The 17,877-nt window shown below is 44.3% G+C and overlaps 1 protein-coding gene and 1 long non-coding RNA gene across 4 annotated transcripts in view; one reads left to right on the forward strand and one right to left on the reverse strand.

Moving 5' to 3' along the window:
• Positions 1-6,773, reverse strand: part of GNAO1 (G protein subunit alpha o1) — a 167,330-nt gene extending 160,557 nt beyond the window's left edge. For all 3 annotated transcript variants that reach the window (XM_067719840.1, XM_067719841.1, XM_067719842.1), the window contains exons 1-2: positions 5,872-6,773; positions 5,610-5,652 (exon numbers count right to left, since the gene is read on the reverse strand). In XM_067719840.1, the coding sequence (XP_067575941.1) occupies positions 5,610-5,652; positions 5,872-5,989 (161 nt within the window). In that variant the 5' untranslated portion in view covers positions 5,990-6,773. The remainder of the gene's footprint in view (positions 1-5,609; positions 5,653-5,871) is intronic.
• A 136-nt stretch (positions 6,774-6,909) lies between these two features.
• The window catches only part of LOC137215129 (uncharacterized), a 230,257-nt gene continuing 219,289 nt past the window's right edge, over positions 6,910-17,877 (forward strand). Inside the window, exons 1-2 of the long non-coding RNA XR_010939167.1 lie at positions 6,910-7,168; positions 8,580-8,683. This is a non-coding gene — a long non-coding RNA (uncharacterized lncRNA). The remainder of the gene's footprint in view (positions 7,169-8,579; positions 8,684-17,877) is intronic.

The raw sequence follows: 17,877 nt of genomic DNA on the forward strand, positions 1-17,877 counted from the left end.
GTTTCTTTCCTAACCAGTATTGTGCATAAATGAGAAACATAGAATAATATAAGAATGTGATACCGGTTTGAACAAATTCTTAGAATGCAGTTTGAGCACCTTCAAGCTTTTTATGATGATGCAGTCAATAAAGTGAGGTGAAGTGCTCTTCTTACAGCATCTGCTAACCATTTTAAAATCCATGTAGTACGTACGTAAACATACACATACGTGCACATCTTAAAAATTTTTTCAAAATCAAAAGTTGTTCTTTGCTAGTGTCATATTTTGGGGTAATTCTTTCCAAAATGTTTTTTTCAGTTTGAAATCACCTCCTCACCAGCTTGTCTACTGTCTTTCAGATCAAAATGTGCTCTTGCGATAATGGTCCGTCTAGCTTTGTAAGACATGAGAGACTTAGAACACCCTGGGAGAGAGGGAACCAAGTCCCTGCATCCAGATTGACTGAGCACATGTCAGAAAAATATGACCTTATTCTACTCATATTAAATCTCCAGTATTAACAGTGAGAAGCTGAAAAACATAAGTGATCCTGTCCTATCTTTAGCAGGTGTGGCTAAGATGCATGATATAATCTGGGGAGTTCCAAGTGCTAAAAAAACAAGACAGTCCTCTGACTCTGGGCACTATAAATCTAATCTAGCCCCACACAGAGACTAGAAATTCTGGATTCCTCTGGAGTCTTGTCAATCCTGCATGAAGCTTCATCCATTTAATCTCATCAGCAACAACCCTTTCAATAAGCACACGGGTTCGATTTCAGAATCCAACAGGTGACTGAGGTTCAAGAATTCCACAGCTGATTCCTGAGGCGATCAGGTGGACTGTTTGCTACTCTTCTGGCAGGAAGGTCTGCTGGTATTTACAGCTCAGTGAACAGTAAGGAGGGAGAGAGCACCATCCATCAGCAAAGGAGAACTCATCTGCTACTTGATCTGACATTCTGTTTGCGCTCACACTGTCTCCAGAGAGCAAGGTGCATCCCTTTTAATAAACATGGAGACAGGAGGAAGGGGAGGGGGAGCAAAGCAGCCAAAGAGATGACTGCAGAAACAAGAAGTCCACAGATCGAGGAGCTCTCAGTGGAGCGCTGCCCCAACATGGGACCGTTTGGGGATGTGCAGGAAACGCCCTTTCAGACGACTGTACTTTTACTGAGTAATGGCTGCAAGTTGCTGTTCAACTCCTCTCACGCCTGCCACTTAGCAGGTGCCAAACAGCCGTGTGCTGAATGAACACAGGCTTGCCCTGAACCTAAGCCAAAGACTAATTACAAAGTCAGGGTCAGCTGGGAGGAGGAAACCACCAGCTTTTGGCAATCTTAAGATTGTCTTCCCTGTCTGGTAGGGTCTCTCCTTGGACTCCAATCCTACTGGAAGGGCTGGGATATTTGTATGAGCAATGGTGTCTTCACCAAATCCTTAAATTTTGTTTTACCAGTGGCACTGAGCAAGCACCTTGGAAAGGAACACACATCCAAAGTGCTCCACTTTACTGTGTTCACTTATATAAAGCCTACCAGCTAGCAAGCCATGCCTCAATTGCCACCTTCGGACTCTCTAGCTCCCTAAAAATTCACTTAATGCTCCAGAGACAACAGATAGCCTGAATATGACATCACAGAAAACTCAACATCTCAAATGAGGACAAACTGTGGTGTCCATAGCAACTCCACAGTTCATTTTACATTTTCATCAGGTAGACGGTCCAAGTAGTTGTCACTATTTGCTCAGAATGGGAAGTCACTTAAAGTGATTCTGTTGATTCCATATATAATGCCTTAAGAGATTTCTTTGAGAGGGTTTTGGTGATTAAATAAAATTAACACTTGCTGTTAAAATTTTGATTAATTGGAATAAAAGAATCCCCTGATTGACTGCAAAAATGATGAGGCTGTATCACAGGTGAGGTCAGGAGCTCCTAACAACCATAATTATTTAAAATGTCACACATAAAACGCCACTGATTACTCATGGTATGTGTAAAATTATATTCTGCCGTCTCAATGATCATTGTTTATTTCTCAGTACGGAAATGTTCTGGATTGTCTGACACAGAGCTCCCAAACACTAGTTCACAATCCATACACAAAGGAAAAAAAACCTAGCAAGCTATTTTCAAATGAAAATTTTAATAAAGTATTAAGAATCGCGCTTTTCAAATGACAGTCTAACATGTAGCCCTCTTAATGGATGCAAGTTTCCCACTGCAACATGTTTCAAGCAAAAGAATGTCAAAGGTCAGTTTCCCTGCAATGTTCCTAGGCTGGTATGGGTGTTAACACTTTGTTCTAAACAGCATCTGCCAGCCAGGCCTTTGTAATATAATTTCAGTTACTACAGGCATATATGGAAGCCCCGTCCGTCTTCTAATCAGCACGCCATAATGTGGATAAGAATGTATGCTGAATGGAGTGGCTCTTTGCTCTTCTGGAAATGCTGATTAAAAAGGATCTGGAGATGTCTCAATATCAATATTCTTCCTCTCAATGCAACAGGCTGGGCTATTAAACCCCAGTCCCCATTAGGAAGTCATCAAGTTCTCACAGGACATCACTCACAGAGAACACTCTAATTTCATCTGCCTGGGTGAAATAAAAGAGCATCCTGATTAACTCGTAAGTATGGTCTGATAGGTTGTTAACCAATCGTACTGGCCAGGCAAGTCCAAAATTGCATTCTGTAAATGCCACCTAGATTTTCAGGGCCAGCCCCACCCATAGTACAGTTCGCCTGATTCAAGTGACTCTCACCCAAGTGGCAATCTGGAAAATCACCTCTTCAAGGGAAGGCTCAAAAGAATTTGTCACTAGGATACAGTGACACCAATCCCACATTTTGTGGTTAATAAAACAAGTCCTGCATCCAGCTTGGCACAAGGCCCTGATCTGATTTATTTCAAGCCAAGCTGGAGGGCTCACAGGAAAAGCTGCTATTCATGAATGCTTCAGGATAGGACACTAGGGTCCCTTGTGGCAAAATTAACATGGGCCAGAAATCTTTCTGTCTCACCTTTTGAGCAAACTTAACTCATTTCCTAAAGAGAACTGGTGTATTTTAAAAAATATACTAACAGTTTTACCTACAAAATCTCAATTTTGCCTGTTATTTTTCTCCAAAAAGGCGTCCTGTCAGGTGATAAAGGGAGGAGTGCAGGGAAAAGAGAGAAACTGCCAGGACGTCTGATTTAACCATCTGAAATATCTAACGCTTGATTTTTCCCTCCCTCCCTCCTCTGTGTAACCAAATATGAGACGCAGAAGACTTTCCCGGAGAAGTCTAAATACAGCCTTCATTTAAGATTTTCTGCCCCAGTACATAATTAGGAAATTTCATTCTAAAATGGCACGCCTATCTCCTTGGAGAGCGTGCCTCTGTTTGAATAAAAAAGGCGAGTCCTTCAGGGTACTCAGTATATATTTTTAAACTTCTTATTAAATCAACCTAAGTTATGGAGCTTTTTCAGGAAAAGCGGGTAAGGAGGTGCTTTGGCAGATGCAAAGTTAATTTCCAGACTCTAGCATACACCCCGCTTCCATCCCCGCTTCCCTCAACCGAGCGTTTCCGAATGCCTTCGGCCTCCTTCGAAGAGGCTCGGCTCTCTCCGCCGAGGTCCCGGCTCGGCTCCGAACACTGCCGAGTCCCTCCGAGCCTCGCGCCCAGCCTGCGCCGAGCCGAGCCGAGCGCCACCAAGCTGAGCCTCCTCGACTTTTCCAGCCTCGGCTGGGCGCTGTCCACCACTCGCAGCGCCTGAAACCTCACCCAGCTCCGGTGGCTGGGGCTTCCACTGGGCTGCAAGCCTGCCACTGCAGATTACAGAGTTCTTAAGTTTTGAAACGTCCCCTTTAGGGAGAAAGGGGTGGTGCTGCTTGCACTTACCGACCTGCAAGGGCTCCAGGCAGATGCAACATGCACCTTGTTGCAACGAGCAATTCCCCAGGCCCCGCCTTCCCATCCATTTGGGTTGCACAAGCTTCAAAGAAGCCCCAGGCCAAATTACCCGTGGATAATTTGGGTGCGGCAAGCCAAGGGGCCTCTGCACAGAAAGCCCCAGGGAGCTCTCGAACAAAAATAAGAACACGTCAAGCAGACGAGAGAAATTGTCTCCGAGTCGCTACTCCCTACCATCATGGCGCCGCCTAGAACCCGCTTGTCATGCCTGTTACACATGCAAGATTTTTTTGCATCTTGGTTCTGAAACCGCAAGCATGCTTCGTCTCCCACCCACCTTTCTGCGAAAGGGGTTTTTACTTTCCATTGTTTTCCTACGGGATGCAATAACTTCGGCTATTCTGTCAAGTTGAAAAATAATCATTTTTGTTTACTGCACAGCAACCCCTAATTAGGAGCTGTGTGTGCACGAAGGTGTCACAGCAAAGCGACGTGGAATCCTCGCTAAAAGGTCTTAACGAACTCCTCCGTCCCGAACCGAGAGGCCAACGGAAGCAGCGGGGCTAGGAGGCCCAAGGGCGCGCACCCCTTTCCTAAGGTCACCCCCTCCCCAAGCAAAGCTGCCTGTGGGCTCACCAGGAACTGCTAACCAGGAGTGGATGGGGCAAGAATCAAGCCTGGGAGTAGGAAGGAGGGGCAAGGCTCCTTACTGAGAAAGTGTGGAAGGGAAGGAATATCCCATTTTGTTTTAATTTTCAACCATCACTCAAATCCACCCCCAGCTAATTAGGAGGGGAAACTGATACCTAAGGCAGAAGGGGGTGGTGCAGCAAGTGGGGCCTGAAATCCGCATTGTGGGTAGATTACATGGAACACAGCCTATGCAGAGTGTAAATAAATACATTGATAAAGGCCATAGAGTGAACGAAAACTGCCAGTGTCAGGAGAGCAAAGGCTGGGAGGATGGGGGAGAAAGGCGGGGGAGCAGCAAGGAGCGGGCATTCAGCCTCACAGCCAGCGTCCTCCTTCCACCTCTACCTTGGATACACCTGTGCCAGCCACATTCGCTTGAACACCCACCCCCTCCCCTACCACACGCCCCTTCCCCTAACCTCCGTCCTTTGGGGGTGGGGAGGAGGGGCAGAAACCACAGCCTCTAATTCAGCACCAAATCCATGAACAGCAGACACTTGATACTCCACCCCAGCCTAGGGCTGGGTCCCCTCCATGTTTTAGCCAAGTTCAAAAATCACTGCCCCAGGAGAAGAGTAGGGGGAAGTGGGATTATGGATATGGAGTAGGGGGTGGAGGAAGGAGAAGAGAGAAATAGAGACAGAATGATACAGAGACACAGAGATAGAAATAGACGCAGCGACACACAGGAAACACCACACAATCAAGAGTAATGATCATAATCATGCCAATAATGTGATGTTCTGATCAATATGGCAGACACTGTCATTCATACAACTACAGGCGCTCCCCTTCCCTCCACCTCAGCCCGGAGAAAAAAACACCCACCCTGGGAGTTGGGGTGGAGGACCCAGAACCAACGTAGGGCCTGGGGGAGGGGAGTCAAATCAGGTGTGTGTATGCGTGTGCGTGTGTGCACTAATTAAAAACCAGGCCTGGAGATCAATGTGAAGTGAGCAAGGTAATAAAAATTATTAAAAAATTATACTTAATAAAAGTACAAATCCCAATGCCACAGGGACTTACTTCATCTGCTTCACAATGGTGCTTTTTCCAGATTCTCCAGCCCCTGTTGGGACAGACAGGGGGGAAAATTTGGTGAGTGTCAGCTTAGGGGACCGGGGTGGGGGGTTGGGGGGTAAGGCATGCGAGGGAGTGGGCGATCCTGGGCACATGGTGGTGCCAACTCGGGGACCAGGTCTCCCCAGGAGCGAGTGGAGGGGGGACTGGTGGGGGGGGTGCAGAGTGGCCAGGGTCGGGGGATGGGGGTGGCAGTCCCGGTCCTTACCCAGCAGAAGTAATTTCACGTCTTTGGCGGCGCTGATGCCATCCTCTTTGAGGTTTTTCTCAATCGCCTTGCTCCGCTCGAGGGCGGCTCGCTCCTCTGCGCTCAGAGTACATCCCATGGTGGCCCCTTCCCTGCCACAGCCCGCACGACTCGGCTGGCACGGCTCCCCGGCTCGGCGCGCCCCCCACCCCCCCAGAAAGCAGAGCCTGGGCTCAAAGGGGAAAAAATCACGATAGCCTCCCCTTGGCTGAAAACAAAAATGTCGGGAAAGCAGAACCCCCAAAAAAGACAGCCTCTAACAAGATTCCAGCCGCGGAGACTCGCGGCAGCTGGCGGGGCTCTGGGGGTGTCGAGGCGAGGGTGTCCGGGGTCTGGGGTTCCGGAGCCGAGGGAGGAGGCGCCCGCGGTCCGAGGAGGCGCGAGCTGCAGGCACTGAGGCTTGTGCACGACCCAAAATAAATAAAATAATAGTCGAGGCAGGAATCGCAGCCGGAGCCGGCGGAGGGTGGGGTGGGGGGCAGGGTGGGTCCTTCTGCCGCTGCTGCCGGAGGAGGAGGCGGCGCGGGGTGTGGAGGGAGTGAGTTAGGGGGTGCTGCTAGTGTATTTGCATCGCTGTTCCTCAGCCGTCGGTGCGTCCGCGGCGCCTTCGCCGACCCCCGCGCGCTGGGCAGGGCTGGGCAAGGGGCCGGGCCGGGGGGCAGGTCTCTAGCGGGAGACGGCGTCGCTGTTTCCCAGAGCTAGCATCGCTCGGTGGAGCCTACCGAAGAGAAAGGGAGAGCGCGACGGAGCCGCGGGCAGCCGGGAGCTCGAGGGGGAGCGAGAGAGGAGAGAGGCTGGGAGGGAGGGGAGAAAAAAAATGAAGGGAGAGCGAGCGAGCGAGCGCGCGCGCTCCACAGACCGGGCGGGGGAGGGGGCGAGCGCAGCGCGCGAGTGCGCCAGCTGCTCTGCGCACCCCGCACGGCCAGCCGCCCGCTGACGTCAGCAGGGCCGCGCGCCGGGCCCCCGAGACGGGGAGGGGCGGGGGGCCGGGGGAGGTGCGCGCGCCGAGGTCCGCGTAACTAGCGGGGGCGCGCGCGCGGCGCGGCCTCCCCTCCCCCACCCTCCCCCCACTCCCCTCAGGGCCCGCGGCTCCCCGAGGTGGGCTCTTGCGAGGCCTAGCGGGGGCGGGGCCTGGGGCCGGGCTCGAGCCGGGGCGCCCCTCCCCGCCTCCGCCTCCGCCTCCGCCCTCGCCCAGTGCTCTGGCGGCTCGGGCCTGGTCAACGCGAGCTCGGGGCTGGGTAGCCCGCGCCACCGTCAGGTGGGTCCACTGGGTCGCGGCCGGCGTCGCCTCCCTCGCTCCCTGCCTCCTCTCCATCTTGGCTCCAACAGCGCGCCTTCTTGGTTGCTCTCCGGCTGCTAGGGCCGTAGCAGCCGAGGTCAGGTGGCCTCGGTTAACTCGAGGAGACCGTGGTTCTGAGGGAACCTGCGTTCCCAATCATTCGCCCTTGGGGCGTAGGGGCAGATTCGGATTTTTCGCTTCCTGCGTCCCACAAACATTTATTGAGCACCTAGTATGTGAGAAAGGAGGCTGTGAGGAGAGGAACACAGCAGGATGAGACAAAGCCAGGGCCTGTTCTCAAGGAGCCTCTGCCTCCCTTTGCCATCGCGGACCCTGCTCCAAGATTGCCGGCCAAAAGGGCAGCGCAGGAGACAGTTCCCACACGGGGCAGCTTTTGGATGGGAGGGACAGGTTTTCATGCAAGTGATGCTTACTTTCTCAACACAGAGCTTAAATGCTTTTCGCTCATTTTGAAAGGTTTAGTTTGGTTGAGATTTTTGCACTGAGCCCTCTTCTTCTGCCCCTTCCCAAAACACAAATACATTAAATGAATAGATTTTGAGAGACGAGAGCTGCTTCCTCTAAATCTTTTAAAACACTCCCCCGCCCCATCTCTTTTTAAAATAAAGACCCAGCAACCCTGGGTCAGTTACTCAGCGTACAGCTCATCAGATACTGAGGAAACACATACACTTCTGCCAAAGATCGGGCATGTTCTAGGCGGTCTCTGAGATTTTGAAGAAATTAGTTCTCACTGCGCAAAATGGTTTTACAATCAGTTCCATCAGACAGCCTCAGGGGCCCTCCTAGAAAAAGGGGCCAATAGGAAAGATTGCATGGGGATAGGAGAGGCAACCGGCCAGTGGAAAACGTTTTTTCTAATAGTTGGGCATTTTTGTGGCTCTGAAGGCAAACTTGTTTGTTTCATTTCAACAATAGAAAAAACACCCCTGTTTTTGGTAATGTTACCCAGCATAAAAATACATTTGCAATGGGGGGGGAGGCAATTAAAGCCCATGCAGAAGAAAACATTTTTTTCCCCTGTATTTTTCAATTTGTTGTTTCCTAGTTTGGGTTTGCCTCATTCCACAAATAGCTGTCTATGTCAAAAGTTGTATGTAATTTGAATATTTAAACTTAGATCACATTTAAATATTGTAGAAAACTGAGAAAGGACTCTTATAAAGAATTGTTTTATAAAGTAAATAACTTCTTCCCCACTTGCCCCTCCACCCCTACCCAGTCTCCTTTTGTGTGTGTATTGAGGAGGGGAGCTTAGGGGATGAATCTGGTTTGCTTAAAATCTGGCTGTCACTAAAAATCAGCCTCCCAGATCCAAAACAGAGCTTAGGTAACCAATATTCTATAGAATTTGTTATTTCTTTTAAAGGTTGCTAGGATGATTATGCAGATCTCTCAGATATAGGGAAAAAATTCAGCCACCTCACCCAGATTCTGCAATCCCTACGAGGCTGCATCTGAAATACTGAAGAGGTAAGACCATAACCATTTCTTTGTAAATGGTGGGTCATATTTTACATTTTAATGCTCTTTCATATGAAGTAATTTTTAATTGAAGATCTTAGACTCTTGGGGCATTGTGGTTTACATGGTTGAATCAAACTATCTTTGATTTTGCGTATATTTATTCCTTCTTGGTATCATACCTAGTATGGTGGAGGCACAAACCTATGTTTTGTGTTTTTCTTTACTCAATAGTTACTAAGCACCTACCAGCCATGAACAGGGTAATGTTCTAGGCACTATAGGTGTTGTATTTCAGGTTTGTCTACCCTGTTTTCTTTTTCTGGGTCACTTTGCATCTTTATAGCTTGGCTTCATAAAAGACTAATAATAATCCGCTTCACCTGTAGAGTGCTTTCCAGCTTACGGAGCACTTTTATGAAAATTATCTCTAGTGATCCTCCCACATAAACCTCAGTTAGGGATTGTGGTGTGAGGAGCATCATGGCTAAGTGGAAAGAGCCTGGGCCCATATCAACCTGGGTACCCATTTTACAGCTGAGAAAACTGAGCCTCTGAGGGGCTGAATAAATTGTTCAAGGTCATGCAGTCATTTAGTACTAATGCAGGGCTCCTTTTACAGGTTTGTGGACTATTTGAGAGATAACATGTTATAGGTATTTATTTTATATTTAAATATATATATATTTATGTCTGCGTATATATATATATATCATATTTCCTAGACTCACAGAAAGCTTACAACTCCAGAAACCAATCATATTCTGGTCCCCCCCACCAAAAGAAGTAAGGATAACCTCTCAGTTCTCTGTGAGTTATTAGATAATACGACAAGTGTTTAATTTGTCCATAGTTAATTCCTGTGGGAATGAGGAAATTATAGTCCTAACATCAGGAGTAATCAGGGACAGATTCAATTTGGTTTTATTTTATATGATCCTCAGAATTATATTTCTCTAATTGTTCCTGCTGACCAAAAGAATAATTCTCCTTTACCCCACCTTAGGTCAACTATAGCCCTTACCACACATGGTTCAGCATACTTTTAATTTTAAAAGTAGGTGATCAGAATATTTTATATACTTTCTAAAAGGAACAACAAAAGCCTACATTGAGCTGCTTTTGTACCACGTGTGCCTCCTATTCTGGAGGACAGTAATTTACCATATAAGCAAGATCCTCCAGGTCTAACTTACAGAATGTGGGCTCTGATTTGATGAACTGAATTTCCATATTTGTTCCCTTTTGAGGGTACTTTAATTAAATATGCATGTATTGACCATCTACCATTTTCATGTATTGACTTAGACTCAAAGGGAGGTTTAGACATGAGCTTGGCTTCCTGAAATCTTGAAATCCCTGGAATGTTTCAAAACAATTCACATCAGAATCAGCTGGGGTGCTTGTTAAAAATTCAGTCAGCCATCTTACTTCTACCAAATCAGACTATTCTAAAATCTGCATTGGTATCCACTCCCTAGGTGATTTTTCTGTACAAAGTGCTAGGTCTTGTAGAGCATCTGTGCCAATTAATTCTACTAGTAGCTTATATTCTTAAAGTCCAAATATCTCTCCTGTTTCTGAATTCAAATTTTCTTTATGTTTAGTAGTTTTTGTATTTCTGTCAAAGGAAAAACTTATGAGAATTACTATTCCTTATGGACGTTACTCTCCTCGTGGGAAGAAAATAGGCTAAAATGTGTGGTTCGTGAGCTAAGTGAAATCAAACTAAATGTCAAACGTATTAGACATTTTGGGGAGAATGGTAGATCACTAGAGGTTTTTAAGTTTCTGCACTAAGGGTTTTTATTATAAAATTGATAGCTCACACTCTAACTTAGTGGTGAATATAATTTAGAAGAATGTCTGGGTAAGGCTAAGAAATGACTTAAGAGTTTTCTGATAAATATCTGGCATTAATGAGGGAAGATGCTGATCTAATTTTTTTTATGTCCCTAGAAGATATTATTATCCTTATCCTATTGTCCTTGTTAGCTGTTATTCAGTGCTTCTCTGACTGGTATTAATATTATTTTGTGCACATCTCTCATACCTACCAGAACAGTGGTTATCAAATGTTATTGTGCATAAGAATTATGTAGGATGCTTTTTAAAATGCAGATTCCTGGGTGAATATCTAGAATTTCTGAGTCAGTGAGTCTGAGGTGGAGCCTGATATTGTTCATTTTTACAATCATAGGTTCTCACCCAAGTGATGTGCTCAGGAAACATATCACTGGACTATAAACTCCTTTGGGGTGAGGGAGTTACCACTTTGTATATATCCCAAAAGGTCAAGCATGGCCCATTGTCCACAGGTCATCAATTTTAATGCTATTAACCAAATTCACCTGTCTATAGACAAGGGCTAAATCAGATCATATATCAAAGTTCTTTGCAGTTCTGAGACTTTTTGATTTTTCTAGTAGAAATTTTGTGACTTGATTCTGGAAAACTTTTAAGATTGGGTGAGTTCAAAGAGGTAATGACTTATTTTCAAGTAAGATTCTGAAAAATGAAATGATACTGATTTTAAACAAACAAATGGGAGATTTGTTGGTATTTAGGAACTTGTGAGAAGAGCATATGCCAAACGTTTTTGAAGTTTCCATCAGAATATTCTTTGCTAAATTTCTTCTCTCATTTGTTATTTTGCGGACTTCATGAAAAAAATCAGTTTATCATTGTTAGGAATAAAAGATGACATGGGAAGAAATAAAGGTTTTGTGTACTTTTAAACGAAGGAACTTGCTTGAAGCCTTGTAGATAATTGAGTTGAGCTCTTAGGTTATTGAAGTCCATTATGTGGTCGGTGTTGAGAACATTATTTGCTGAGTGTATTTTGATGGTTCAAGAACCCCAAAGAGAGTGTGCTTTGTGATTTTTCTCAGTTTAGGATAGCAAGAGAATCCCACAGGGATGCATTTGGCTTGAATTGAGTGGAAAGTTGGAGGGGGCTAGGACTCGTGATTTCACATTGATAAGACTGACCAAGAGCTGAAATTGAAGTTGGAAGCTTGGCTTAAAATGAAAGCATTTCCTAACAGCCGTGATTCCTGTTGGCATTTTCTTGGAAAACCTTTAATCGGAAACCAAGATTCTTATTTGTTATAATAGGGATAATAGGACTTTTTAACCTACCTGGGCTAGAGTTGACAGATGTGGTTAGCTGGTACATGTTTGTAAAGTACTATTTAATACTCTTGTCCTCCAGAAGACAAGAGATTTCCTAACACAAAGATTTCTTGCATTGTTTATCATATTCTCTATCTCCATAAGCCTTTCACACATGCAGCTCAAACACATTTAGATATTATCTCATTAGTCTTCTGTAAGCTTCAAGGTCCAAAGTCTTATTACCGCATTGCTCCTTAAAGATAGAAATGTTTCTGTTTGCTCCTGTCAGTTGTGTTTGTGAAGGCAAAAAGTAGGTGAATTTATTGAATTCAGTTAAAACCAGTTTGGATTGTCTGTAACAAGTGTGACTGGGGGAGGGGGAGGCTATCAATTAATTCAAACTTATTAGAAGTAGGTTGAGGGTGTTTGGCCAGATTAGAATGATTTAATTTTGTGACCTGTCTGCATCCTCTAAAGTACATGTGGTTTGGGGTGTTCCCAAAGTCTGCCAAGTACCAAGAACATAGTGTTCCAGTGGGGAAACATGGTTCTTCAGTTGAGCTAACATTTGGGTGTATTACCTGTTCCCCAAAGGCCTGTAAAACCCTGACCTCTGTGGCAGAGAAAAACATTTTTATAAAATTCCTGTGTGTGTGTGATGGAGCACATCTATAAAATTGAAGAAGGGTAATTCAGAGTGAGATGTATTTTCAACCAGACACCTATCCCATAGGACTTTTAGCTAGGATCATTCAGAGCTTGAAATAGAAAGGAAAGAACTGAACTGATTTTCCTCTCAAGGAACACATGCAGTTGGCTGTCTTTCCCCTTGGCCACTGTAGCCTTTGGAGAGGGCTAAGAGAAGAGGAAAGAAAAAGGAGGAGGGAGGACTCTGAATTAGTTACATCCAATATAAATTAAAAACAGCACTGTTCTTAATGACCAAAGAGAGGACATATACAGATTTCAATAAAAACATTGAATGTAATGGCTTAAAATGACCAAAATTAAAGAGATGGATGCCCAAAAGCAATCTTAAAAAAATTAATACTGGGATTAATTTTCATGGATTGAGAGGTGGGATGAATGGGGCAGGGAAAGAAAAAGGGTAAATTTTGGGATTGTTCAATTTGATCATCCTTTCTTTGATTCTACCACCTCTGCTTCTGTTTTAGGAAAGATGTGACACCAATCCTTCTTTCCTTCTTTTTTGCTTCTCTCACTTCTGCTCTACTCTGATACTTGGCTTTATCCTACCATAAACATCTTTATCCTACCATAAACATTCCAGTAAGAAAATAATGATAAGATTGAAATTTTTCCTATCATTGCCTTCATTTATTTAGTACATACTTATTGTGTTTACTGTGTTTACTATGCCAGACTTTGTTCTAGGAATACACTGGGAATACACTGTTGAAAACAACACACTAGGTCCCCTGCCATCATGGTGCATATAGTCCCTGATCTTTGAATTATAGCACTCTCTCATACATTATTTAATTTGATCCTTTTAAGAACCCTTTGAAATAGCCCAGATTTCTGTTTACATTTTATGCGTAATAAAATTAAGCTTAGGGAAGTTCAACTGATTTACCTAAGATCATGCAGCTGGTAAATTACGTAATCAGATGGTCACCCAAATTTTCTGAATTCGAAGACAGTGTCCTTTCTGCCACATTATGCCACTTCCCTAAGATCCAAGGTTCAAAGATTATATCTAAGTTGCTGTTTTTTAAATTGAAGTATAGTTGATTTACAGTGTTGTGTTAGGTTCTGGTGTACAGCAGTGGTTCTGGTGTACAGCAAAGTGTTTCAATTATACATATGTGTGGGTATATATATATGCACATATATATATGCATATATACACATATATATATTCTTTTTCAGATTCTTTTTTTTTTTTTTTTTGCGGTACACGGGCCTCTCACTGTTGTGGCCTCTCCCATTGCGGAGCACAGGCTCAGGACGCGCAGGCTCAGCGGCCATGGCTCACGGGCCCAGCCGCTCCGCGGCACGTGGGATTTTCCCGGACCGGGGCACGAACCCGTGTCCCCTGCATCGGCAGGCGGACTCTCAACCACTGCGCCACAAGGGAAGCCCTTTCAGATTCTTTTTAAGTTTCTCTTTTAAACAGTACCTAGACCAATTATATTATTTATATTTTAGTGAGTTATTACCTTACTCAATACTCCTTCCCCCCTTTGTCAGACATTATTGATCATCATAAATGAACTTTATCTAAACAATTCATGATCCAATGATATTTATTCTAATGAATTATTCCTAGTTCTTAATACAAAATAGATTATCTTTGTAGTGTATAATTATCAGAATATTCTCCATGTTTTGCAACACCCTCTCCCTCATAAAGGTAACAACCAGAAATGGGGAGTAGATGATATACAACAATTAAAGGAAGATATTGAAAAACTTTAGTCCCAGTAGGTTGGAAAAGTAATTTTCAAAACTAAAAAAAAAGTAACATCAAGAAGGGCCACAGAGTGAAAAGAGCACTGGACTAGGAATCAAGAGACAAAACTTTTAGTCTTGGTTTGGGAAATTCTGTTCTCTTTCCAGACCTCAATTTCCTCAATTAAAGAATGGAATTTTAGGCATCTTCTGTATTCTGCATCCATAATTCTAAATCTGACTTAAGTGAACAGAGACCTTGGAGAGTGACATTTAGGAAACTATTGAAGGCAGAGCAATAGACCCCTCCACAGGGCAAAGCAAGAAAACGTTACAGATCCATTCGGTTCTTGAATCCAAGTCCATTTGTTCCACTATTGAAATGGTTCCTGTTTCTTTTTTCCTCCCTTCAGATCGAGTAAACCTTTCATACTTCTTATGGCATTTGCTTTAGAAATATAACACCTTTGTAAACAAAACAAGCCAATATTATGAAAGGATTGTAGCTTGACTTTGATTTTTCAACTTAGAAGTGACACCACTCCTAGATATACTGGAATTTTTTTTAAAGCCTATCTTGAAAGGTTTTCTCCAAATTGCCTTATATCCGTTTTAGCACAGCAGGCACATGATGGCTCATAATCACCACCCAATTGATTTTGAGAGTATTTCTTTGTGGGTGAATAGGATGAGTGGGGAACATCCCACAGGGCTGGGGAAGGAGTGTCAAGGGAGTCGCATAGATCCAGGAGTGAGACAGCCAGTGGTAAGTAACCAAAGGGGCAGATGAGCTTGACAAGGGGTTGGCCTTCTCTCAACAGCCTCTACTAGATCTATTCAGTCCTGCCCTTCTTGTGATTTTCTCTGGCATTTGTTCTGACAGTTATCTCAATTCTTCACTCACTTCCCACACCCCTAGAGTGTATCTGCCAGATTAGTAATCGCTTGGTTAGTGATTACTAGTTGCTTCCTGCCTACTTGCTGAAAAGGTTTCATCGAGGGAGTGGAGGAATTCAGCATATGCTTCTACCACCTTACAGATATCAGTCTCTAAGCATGAAGGAACTTAAGCATGAAAGAAAGGATTTATGAGTTCATCCAATAGTGAGCTAAAAATTAGTTGTTCTTGGGGGCTTCCCTGGTGGTGCAGTGGTTGAGAGTCCGCCTGCTGATGCAGGGGACACGGGTTCGTGCCCCGGTCTGGGAAGATCCCACATGCCGCGGAGCGGCTGGGCCCATGAGCCATGGCCGCTGAGCCTGCGCGTCCGGAGCCTGTGCTCCGCAATGGGAGAGGCCACAACAGTGAGAGGCCCGCATACTGCAAAAAAAAAAAAAGTTGTTCTTTCAGTGAAAAAGTGATCTGTTATTTTAAAGAAAAGTAGAGTTGAACACAGGACACCTGGGTTCTCAACCCTAGGCTGTGACATTTCAGAATTTCTTGGGGGTGAAGACAACCTGCTGTTGGCTCCAGAATCCAGTTGCCCCTTGCTCACCTCAGGGAGCTATTCTATTTAGGAATCAGCCTGTTTCACAGCTGACTGCCATCATTATAACTACTGAGAAAAACTACTGTTATCTCTGTGACAACATCCTGAGGCTATGCCTGAAAGAGAATTCAAGTAGGGGATGAGAAGTTGGGTCAGATAGGTCTTTTCCAGTCCTTTCAGCAGGGCCACTTAGTTGCCTGGGGCAAGCTAACCTTTGTATCAGCTCCTGGACTGATACAGGCCATGAGCAGTTAAATCCAAGAGCCCCTAGTTGTGCTGCTTGGTGGCTGTGCATCAAATTAGTCTCTGTGCTGGTCCTTCTTTGAGCTAACCTTGTCCCTAAGGAGTAGGCTCTCACCTTGGTCCTTGTGGCTGGTTCCAGTAACAGGCATTTTTTAGGTTCTTGTATCTGACTCTGACCCTGCTTTGGGATTGGAGTTCTATTTTGATCTCCTCAACTTCATGGAAATTAGAACCCAATCCTTAAACCCAAGTCTGCACAACTGGATCCTTACTACAAACTGCTACATCTCTGATGCCCATCATCAGTTTGTTTGAAACTTTACCTATTGCCAATGCCTGACTCCTAACAAATCACTCCGCTTCTGGATTTCCATGTGTTGACATTGTAGAACCTTCCTCCCACTCCTATAATTGTCTACATGAACCCTCTACTTACTCTCAGATTCCCTTGATAGCATGTCTTGCCTGCATTTTGGATTTTTTCTTTTTGGTGCCTATTGAGTGGACCTGATGTCCTGCCTTGTTCCAATGGGATTACTTATAGTCATTCTCAAACTTTAATGTTCATGAAAGTCACCAAGAGTGCTTAGTAAACGTGCAGGTTCTGGGGTTCCACCCTTAGAGACTGTGATTCAGTAACTCTGTGAAACAGGGCTTAGACATCTGCATTTAAACGTATATCCCTAAATAATTTTGAGGTAGATAGTACAAAAACCACAGTTTAAGACCCCTATTCTAGTTTCTGGGACTTGATCCTTCCTTAGGCTCATCCCATTACTAACCAAACTTGATTTTGACAGTCAGAAAGATTTTGACTTTTCCATAAGGAATTTCTGAATATCATAATCATTGTTACATTTTAGAATATTATTTTTGTTTCTGTTTTTCTGCTCATTAGAAACTTTACAGAGGTTCTAATACCTAGCTATTAAGTCATCCAAGCATATACCACAATTTAAAGAGTCCAGAGTTTGCTCATGCTTTGGGCTCTAATTTCTTGTGGTAAAGATAACAGGGTGTTTTAGAAATGCATGAATCATTGTCTCCGTCAGCACCCTGCATTTATTTTAGGGCAATAGAGGAAAGTTCTTCCTCTTGGGTTTGGATTCATGCTTAAATATTGCCTCATCAATGTGCCTATGTATGCCATTATAGGAGTAACATAAATTCATGTATAGATGGCATAAAGATAATGGAGCTGGACACAAGAATTCTGGAGACAGGAGGAATCCAGGTGCAGAAGAACTGCTCTCTGTTGTAAGGTATTGGCTTATATGAGGACCACCCTGGCTCAGATGCAGTATTCCTCAGATTCAGGTTAAACACTTTTGGAAAGGATACTTCATAGGGCATGTTGTGTACCTCCTATTCCATTGTATCAATGTGTGATAAGGTATATTCCCAGTGCCCAGAATTTGAAAAAATTCTGAGCAATTTTTTAACCCCTGGGTGTCATCAAGAAACTCAGGAAAAGATACATGTTTCTGGCCAAGATGGAGTAACAGGTACTGCCTGTTTACCCTCTCACCTGAAACAACTGGAAAATAAAACAAAGCAAAATACACAAGATAATGTTTTTTAGACCTTGGACATCAGGCAGTAAAGGACATTGATTCTTGAGAGACAAGAAACAAATGAGGTAACCCTATGATTGCCAAAGCTTACTGCTTTGAGGGAGTTTCCAGGTTGTGGAGCAGGAAGGGGAAATCTAGGTGGAATTCAGCAGAATCCCTGGGTTGAGGAGATGGAGCTGAGAATCGAGGGGACCCAAGGAAGCTGGAGTTCTCATGACAGAGTATTGAAGAGGAGAGAACTGCACAGAGAGAGAACTCTGGATATTTCCAGAGGTCCTCTTGAGTATTCAGATTACTGATTGGTACATGCATGTGAGGAAACTGCCCAAGACTGGGGAAAAAGCCATCAGAGAGGATTAGAGGGAGC

This window comes from Pseudorca crassidens, chromosome 20 (genome assembly GCF_039906515.1).
Source record: "Pseudorca crassidens isolate mPseCra1 chromosome 20, mPseCra1.hap1, whole genome shotgun sequence".
Classification (NCBI taxonomy): domain Eukaryota; kingdom Metazoa; phylum Chordata; class Mammalia; order Artiodactyla; family Delphinidae; genus Pseudorca; species Pseudorca crassidens.